We start from the raw sequence: 9,112 nt of genomic DNA on the forward strand, positions 1-9,112 counted from the left end.
AAACACTGTTTTAATATGTAAATTGTATCCACATTTTAAAGCTTTATAAGTAGCTAAATTAAATTGAAAATGCTATACACAAACTTAATTTGATGTGAATAAAGTACAAGCAGAAACTGTAGCAAAATGATAATTTAAATGTTATTTGTCCTAAATGCCTTTACGCTCGCGTCTAGGAAACGCAGGATTACATTTTCAGCATAACAGCATGGGATGTGTGTAGCAAAATTAATTTTGAAATGTAAAATGCAAAACGATAATGCAATATGTAAATGGCAGTGTATTTCTGTATTTCAGTTAGCATTTTCCAAGACATATGTGCAATGTTTGCTGCAGAATGAAAATGAAAATAAAAAAACAATGCATTTTCATTTAACACATCGCGACGAATGAAAGCCGATTTGAAATTGAAAATGCATTCTGGCCTGGCCACGCCCACAGACGGCCACCGTTGCTGCAAGGCGGGTTTTAGGTTATGTCGTCACAGCTGCCGCGAGGACTATTAGGGACATTTGGCAGCATAAACATGGCGAAGTCTGTTCCTCAGCGGCTTTGTGAAGCTGCACGAGCCCTCGAGCGTGAACTGGGAAATACTTTAGAAAAGCAATCACCTCCTAGCTCAGTAAAGTTGGCCTTAGGTTTGATATTCGCGCACGCAGTTTTAGGGATCATCTGCGATTTACATCAACAGAACCAAAACGCACAGTAACGCAAAGCAGAAAAAAATTGAGGAGATTCCAATAAATGGTTAGAGGCCAGACTGATTTAATACAGGTAGCAAAGCTACTATACCTCTAACTATATGGTACATACAATGCAGAAATAGGCAATAGCTCTTGTCATAATACAGTACACATCAGCTAAAGCCCCTTTAGGTTCTGTCGATGTAATTTGCAGATGATCCCTAAAACTGCGTGCGCGAATATCAAACCTAAGGCCAACTTTACTGAGCTAGGAGGTGATTGCTTTTCTAAAGTATTTCCCAGTTCACGCTCGAGGGCTCGTGCAGCTTCACAAAGCCGCTGAGGAACAGACTTCGCCATGTTTATGCTGCCAAATGTCCCTAATAGTCCTCGCGGCAGCTGTGACGACATAACCTAAAACCCGCCTTGCAGCAACGGTGGCCGTCTGTGGGCGTGGCCAGGCCAGAATGCATTTACAATTTCAAATCGGCTTTCATTCATCGCGATGTGTTAAATGAAAATGCATTATGTTTTTTTTATTTTCATTTTCATTCTGCAGCAAACATTGCACATATGTCTAGGAAAATGCTAAATGAAATACAGAAATACACTTCCATTTACATATTGCAATATCGTTTTGCGTATTACATTTCAAAATTAATTTTGCTACACACATCCCATGCTGTTATGCTGAAAATGTAATCCTGCGTTTCCCAGACGCGAGCGTAAAGGCATTTAGGACAAATAACATTTAAATTATCATTTTGCTACAGTTTCTGCTTGTACTTTATTCACATCAAATTAAGTTTGTGTATAGCATTTTCAATTTAATTTTGCTACTTATAAAGCTTTAAAATGTGGATACAATTTACATATTAAAACAGTGTTTGAAATGAGAAATGCAAACAATGTAATTTAATTTACATTTTCATTCTGCACCAAACATTGCTCATATGTCTTGGAAAATGCAAATTCAAATACAGAAATACATTGCCATTTAACATATTGCATTGCCATTTTGCATATTACATTTTGAATTGAATTATGCTACTCGTATGCTTCCATAGGTTTGTTCTGTAGACTATCAAAATTATATAGCTTAAAGGGGTGAATAATATTAACCTTAAAATGGTGTTTAAACAATAAAAACTGCTTTTATTCTAGCCGAAATAAAACAAATCAGACTTTCTCCAGAAGAACAAATAATATCAGACATACTGTCAACATTTCCTCAATCTGTTCAACATCATTTGGGGAATATTTAAAAAAGAAAAAAAATTAAAAGGCGGCAAATAATTCTGACTTTAACTATAAAACTATACGTAGAAACAATATAAATGAACAACATAAACATATAATTTGGTTCACTCAGAAATGCCAACTGTCAGGGTAGAGACTCGAACCGAAGGCATTCTTGCTGTGAGACCACAGTGCCAGCTATTCTTCATGCTGCCCTACAGAGGAAAAAGAGGAGGAGAGCGGGTGGAAGGAGGGATTCTTCAAGACAAAGATGACTCAAGGTAAGATGCTAGGTTAGATAGGAATCGTCTGATTGGTGGTTCGTACATTAGCTTGACTCGGGGCCAGCCGTGTCGATCATAAGCACGTGATCCTCGTGAAATTAGTTTATAAATAAACTTCACTATATATATTTTTTGTTTTATTTATTAGCATTTTTTATGAGTTTATACTCATATTTTAGTGCAAACTGCTGTGAGTTTTAAATAAAATAAAAAAAAATAAAATAAAATCATTGAATAAAAACTCTATAAATCAAAATTATTATTATATATTTTTCTTAATGATTTTTAACTAAATTTAGTTATTTAATTTTGATTTTTTTAACTATTTTTATGAAAAAAAAAATCCTTGACAATCAATATCCCTAGAGATGAGGGGGAAATAAACAATAATTAACATCACATAAAACTTTGCTGACTTTGGTACCTAATCTAAATGAAAACAGAGATTGTGGCTCGGCAACTTTTAAAAGTTTATTCATTTTTATTTGAGTTCTTATTATATTTAAAGTTAAGCATAGGTTTGTTTAATTGTTATTTTTAATTTTTGATGGTTAAATTGTACCCGTATTTTCTTGGCAAGTAGTAATTACGCTGCTTATTTATTTGTCATTGTTGTATATTTTTAATGTCTAACTAAACTTAAACTACTTCAACTTAAACCCTAAACTAAACTAAAATGGTCCCCTTGTCAACTACTAATAACATAAACCTTTTCATCTATTTATTATCTACTCAATTAACCGCCTTTATTTCAAGTAAGATATTCTCTTATGTTGTAATGTCAGTTTCAGCTGACAGTGGTAGCCCAGGCATGCGTGTCTAATAGAGGAGTATATATAAATATGTCTGAGCGTGTCTAGAAGAAGGTTTAATGGCTTTGCATTGATTCCACATGCAGTCCTGATCAGCATTAAAGGCTTCAGTTCAGCTCTAGTGACAATAACAGCTGCTCACACTTTTTACAGACGGACCACAGCCCTGGAGAAGTCACAGTCTAGATACACACCACAAACCTGGAGATAACACACTTGTGGAGGAGATCGAAACATTGAGAATTTACTGAGAATTTAGGGTAAATGCATTGCTTTTGAAGAAGAACAAGAGTTTGTATTGTAAACGCACTGCTTTTGAAGAGGAGCAAAACAACATTCGGGGTAAATGCATTGCTTTTAAAGAAGAACGAAACACTGAGAATTTACGCTAACTGCACTGAAGAGGACGGAAAACAGAGTTTACTGTAAATGCATTGGTTTGAAAAGGGCATTGTGTTTGAAGAGGAACAAATCTGAGAACTTACTGTTCAATGCTTTTTGAAGATCAACATTTTATTGACAATTTACTGTAAAATGTATTGAGAAGAAATATCATAGAATTTTCGGAAAAACTATTGTAAATTCATTGCTTTCGGCGAAGAGCAAAACTAAAGTCTTGGTAAATGAACTGCTTTTGAAGAGCGGCAAAACTGAATTTGAGAATTAGTGACTTTTAAAAAGGAACCAAACTAAATTTACTGTAAATTAATTGCTGTAAAGAAGACTGAAACAAAGTTTACGGTAAATGAATTGTTTTATAAGAAGACTGAAAGTGAATTTACTGTAAATGCACTGCTTTTGATGAGGAACAAAACAGAAGACAGAATTTACTGTGCATTTACTGCTTTTGAAAAAGAACGAAACTGAGATTTTACTATAAATGCATCCATTTTGAGGACCGAAACTGAGAATTTACAGTAAGTTTATCGATTTTGAGGACCGAAATTGACAATTTACTGTAAGTTTATTGATTTCGAGGACCGAAATTGACAATTTACTGTAAGTTTATTGATTTTGAAGACCAGAATTGACAATTTACTGTAATTGTATTGATTTCGAGGACCGAAATTGAGAATTTACTGTAAGTTTATTGATTTCGAGGACCGGAATTGACAATTTACTGTAAGTTTATTGATTTCGAAGACCGAAATTGACAATTTACTGTAAGTTTATTGATTTTGAAGACCGGAATTGACAATTTACTGTAATTGTATTGATTTCGAGGACCGAAATTGAGAATTTACTGTAAGTTTATTGATTTCGAGGACCGAAATTGAGAATTTACTGTAAGTTTATTGATTTCGAGGACCGGAATTGACAATTTACTGTAAGTTTATTGATTTCGAAGACCGGAATTGACAATTTACTGTAAGTTTATTGATTTTGAAGACCGTAATTGACAATTTACTGTAAGTTTATTGATTTTGAGGACCGAAAATGACAATTTACTGTAAGTTTATTGATTTTGAAGACCGAAATTGACAATTTACTGTAAGTTTATTGATTTTGAAGACCGAAATTGACAATTTATTGTAAGTTTATTGATTATGAGGACGGAAACTGAGAATTTACTGTAAGTTAATTGATTTCGAGGACTGAAATTAAGAATTTACTGTAAGTTTATTGATTTTGAGGACCAAAATTGAGAATTTACTGTAAGTTTATTGATTTTGAAGACCGAAATTAAGAATTTACTGTAAGTTTATTGATTTTGAAGACCAAAATTAAGAATTTACTGTAAGTTTATTGATTTTGAAGACCGAAATTGACAATTTATTGCAAGTTTATTGATTATGAGGACAGAAATTGAGAATTTACTGTAAGTTTATTGATTATGAGGACGGAAACTGAGAATTTACTGTGAGTTTATTGATTTTGAAAACCAAAATTGAGAATTTACCGTACGTTTATTGATTTTGAAGCCCGAAATTGAGACTTTACTGTAAGTTTATTGATTTTGAAGACCGAAAATTAGATTTTATCGTAAGTTTATTGATTTTGAGGACGGAAACTGATAATTTACTGTAAAGGCATTAATTTTAATAATTGAAATTGAAAATTTACTGTGCATACATTGCTTTTAAAGATCAAAACTGAATCTACAGTAAATGCACTGCTATTGAAGAGGATCAAAACTTTTCAATTCAACCAGATTTGGTGCACTGATTAAAATGTTTCTCCTGAGGCAAAACATCTCAAAGCAGCACACAAGCAGCGATGTCATGCCAAGAAGTGGAGTGCGAAAATCCAATACAGAGGACTCGAAGAGACAACGCAAAGCCAGCTGCATGGAGAATTTATCCTCGGTGGAGCGAATCCGCAAACAGGCCACCAAACACCTGGGCTTCCGCACGCTCAGCCTGGCCATGCGCGGTCTGGAGGAGCCGCCGGAGGAGCTTTGGGAGATCCTGGAGCTCCAGAAACTCAATCTCTCCTTAAACACACTCTCCACTCTTCCGGCCGCTGTGGGGAACCTGCAGAACCTGGTGATCCTCAATCTGTGGGGGAACGATCTGCTGGATCTGCCGCCGGAGATCGGCCGACTGGTGAATCTACGGGTGCTTTTTGCACATAAAAATCGGCTGACGGACGTCCCAGAGGAGCTCGGACACTGCAGCAATCTGGAGGTGCTGAGTCTGGCCAACAACCAGATCAACGCGCTACCCAACAGGTGATGCTAATAAACCAACGCTAATGCTATTAGTCTGCAAACATGTTCATTAGAAAAAATCTACTAAATAAAACCCGCCAGATCCACACGCTGTCCAACCGGTACATTTACTAAATGAAAACTTAAGACATTCATTCATTCATTTTCATTCGGCTTAGTCCCATTATTCATCAGGGGTCGCCAGTGGAATGAACCGCCAACTTATCCAGCATATGTTTTACACAGTGAATGCCCTTAAATGGGAAACACCCATACACACTCACTCACACACATACACTACGGCTAATTTAGTTGATCAATTCCCCTATAGTGCATGTTTTTGGACTGTGGGGGAAACCGGAGGAAACCCACACCAACACAGGGAGAACATACAAACTCCACACAGAAACACCAACTGACCCAGCCGAGACTCAAACCAGTGACCTTCCTGCAGTGAGGCTAAATGCTAACCACTGAGCCACCATGACGCTGAAAACCTAAGACAAATTTTGACATAAACAATAAATAAATACAAACAATTTTGTGAAAAATTCCAAAATGAAAAATAATACAAAATTCACAATAAACGAAAACTAAAACTAAATAGAATCAACACTGAAATACTGACGGAAATAAAGCAAAACTAAACTATCGGTCAAAAAAATGACGAATACTCTGCATTATGTTGTGCAAAATTGACAAAAACTGATACAGTATCTCAATATTTTTAAGATAAATGCAATGTTAATTTACAAAAGTAGATTAATAAACTGAATCCGCTAAAATGCAACACACACAACACCTAGACTATGGGTCTACTAAGGCTAATAGTGAACAAAAACTATGAGAACACTTTTACAATTACAAAACTCAAACCAAACATAAAAAACTGAACAGAAAAGTTCTGCCCTCAGCTGATGATTGATTATAAAGCGTTTGGCATGCTGTCCCGGGAGAGAGCCCTGAGCTCATGAGATCCTCGAGCTGAGGCTCCCTCCCATTTGCAAGGCGAGAGGGGAGTTTGAGCTCAGGCAGATGTGGAGAACTCCCCTGCTGTAGTAGCTGGTGAACAGATAGTGATCGCTCTTAACAGATAACTACTGACTAGCAGCATGTCTATGTGCTGATGTGGATTAGTCAATTAACTTAAGCTGCATGTTTTTGGACGGTGGGAGGAAACCGGGGAAAACCCACGTGAGCACAGGGAGAACATGTGAACTCCACACAGAAACATCAGCTGGCTCGGTAAGGACAAGAACCAATGATGTTCTTGCTCTGAGGCAACAGTGCTAACCACTGGGCCACCGTGCCGCCCATCTAGGAAAGGAGGAGGAGTAGGGGTGGAAGGGGGGACTCTTCAAAACCAAGATGGCTGTGATATGGAGCTGAGGGTATTTATAGTGGCTTAAGACTCGTCTGATTGGTGAATCATAGATTGGATAATACAGGACCGGCTGTGATCAATCATAAGCACATGATACTCTCCAAATTAGTTTACAAACTTCACTTAACAAATCCAATAATGAAACAAACCAAACTGAAACGTACACTATTGTAGACACAGGTTGGAAATAAATATTTTGCGACATTTTTTATGTTTTGCTGTAGAGTTTGGGTAAAATGAATGTTACGGGCGCAGTGTGACAACATCAACTTCAGTCGTTTTTCACACTATTTAGATTTACAGCTACACACTATTGTCAGATAAAGGGTTTGTTTTCATGTGGTTATTCGTGAAGAATTTGACCTAATCAAATGCTTTTGCCTTACTAACTTTATCCGTAAGGCTCTTTTTTTTTTTTGTTCTTGGAGTGGTCAGCTTGCTCGGTAGCTCACCTTGTAAAGTGTTGTACATGGGAAGCAGAAGGGAGTGGATTTGTGTGCAGCAAAGGACGATTGCAGAAATGACAAAAACAACATGAAACTACATGGCCACGGTGCACTTTTCTCTTCTCGTTTGCTTTTGAAAACACTATCGGTTGGGTTTTGGACGGACAACGACAACTATTGATCCTTTTCGCAATACTTACATTTACAGCTACAAATAATCACTGAATAAAGGGTTGTTTTCATACAGTTACTGTTGAAATTATTCACCCTTGTGTGAATTTTTCTTTTCTTCATCAAATATTTCCCAAAATGATGTTGAGCAGATTCAGGAATTTTTCACAGTATTTCCTCTAATATTTTTTCTTCTGAAGAAAGTCTTATTTGTTTTATTTTAGAGCAGTTTTTAATAGTTTTAAAGCCATTTTAAGCTCAATATTATTGGCCCCTTCAGCAATATTAGTGTTGGATTGTCTCCAGAACAAACCACTGTTATACAATGACTTGCCTAATTACCCCTGACTTGCCTAATTAGTGAATAATTGTGACTTCAACTGTTTATTATTCATTCATTCATTCATTTTCCTTCGGCTTATTTTGGATCATATTCATGATAGATCTTTGCCCAGCACTGTTCAAAACTGCTCACCTTTGATAACTTTGTCTCTCCAACAGCCTGTGCAGCCTCCGCAAGCTCACCAAACTGAACCTGAGCCACAACCGCATCCAGCACATCCCAGCCTGCGTCTACAGCATGCGCGGTCTGCAGTTTCTGCATCTGGCCAACAATCGGCTGGAGAATCTGGCCGATAAGATCCAGGAGCTGCAGAGTCTGAAGATCCTGATCCTGGAGCAGAACCTCCTGCAGGTTCTCCCCCGAACGCTGTGCTGTCTGACCGCTCTGGAGCTGCTCAACGTGGACCACAACGAGCTGCAGAGCCTGCCGGAGGACATGCACAGGCTGCGGCGGCTGCAGAAACTGGCCTGCCACCCGCTGGATAAAGGGCTGCATGTTGTCCACAACCCGCTGCTGAAGCCCATCCGAGAGGTGCTGCAGGACGGTCTGACGGGGCTCTACAGCTACCTCAAACCTGCATGAGGATTGAGAAAAGCTTCATCGTGGAGTTTATCAGTCTTCTACTCATCTGCATGCTGTGTTTAGCACGTGTCTCTTATTTAACACACCTGATTTAGATAACCAGCTCAGTGGTAGAGGATTTATGATTAATGCATTGTTTTCGAAAAAAAAACTAAAGTGAGAATTTGCTGTAAATGCATTGATTTTAAAAAAGAATGAGGCAGAGTTTACTGTAAATGCACTGATTTTGAAGAATAAAACTGAGAAATTACTGTAAATGCATTTATTTTGAAGAAGAATAAGGCAGAATTTACAGTAAATGCATTGATTCAGAAGTTCAAAAGTGAGAATTTACTGTGAATGCATTGATTTTAAAGAACAAAACTTACAACTGCAACTCAGTACTGGGAAACACCCATACACTCTCATTCTCACACACACACACACACACACACACACTCATACACTATGGCCAGTTAAGCTGATCAGTTCCCCTATAGCGCATGTGTTTGGACTGTGGGGGAAACCTGAGCACCCGG

At 37.3% G+C, this 9,112-nt stretch overlaps 1 protein-coding gene across 2 annotated transcripts; it reads left to right on the forward strand.

The window, feature by feature from the left end:
* Nucleotides 1-3,038: 3,038 nt before the first annotated feature.
* On the forward strand, nt 3,039-8,845 carry LOC100534875 (uncharacterized). 2 transcript variants are annotated; one of them, XM_073932445.1, is made up of 3 exons: nt 3,174-3,360; nt 5,105-5,689; nt 8,171-8,845. In XM_073932445.1, the coding sequence occupies exons 2-3, from the start codon at nt 5,190-5,192 to the stop codon at nt 8,592-8,594; spliced, it is 924 nt and encodes a 307-aa protein (XP_073788546.1). In that variant the 5' UTR covers nt 3,174-3,360; nt 5,105-5,189; the 3' UTR covers nt 8,595-8,845. The 2 variants fall into 2 exon arrangements, with proteins under 2 accessions (XP_003198027.2, XP_073788546.1); XM_003197979.7 differs by having other exon boundaries at nt 3,039-5,689.
* The last annotated feature ends 267 nt before the right edge of the window (nt 8,846-9,112 follow it).

The sequence above is a fragment of the Danio rerio genome, chromosome 2 (assembly GCF_049306965.1).
Source record: "Danio rerio strain Tuebingen ecotype United States chromosome 2, GRCz12tu, whole genome shotgun sequence".
Lineage (NCBI taxonomy): Eukaryota > Metazoa > Chordata > Actinopteri > Cypriniformes > Danionidae > Danio > Danio rerio.

What these genes read in the sequence shown, in the direction of transcription:
- LOC100534875 (XM_003197979.7), top strand. Translation starts at nt 5,190, where the DNA reads ATGTTTCTCCTGAGGCAAAACATCTCAAAGCAGCACACAAGCAGCGAT. An exon ending in ATCAACGCGCTACCCAACAG is followed by an intron (nt 5,690 to 8,170) that starts GTGATGCTAATA and finishes TCTCTCCAACAG; the next exon opens with CCTGTGCAGCCTCCGCAAGC.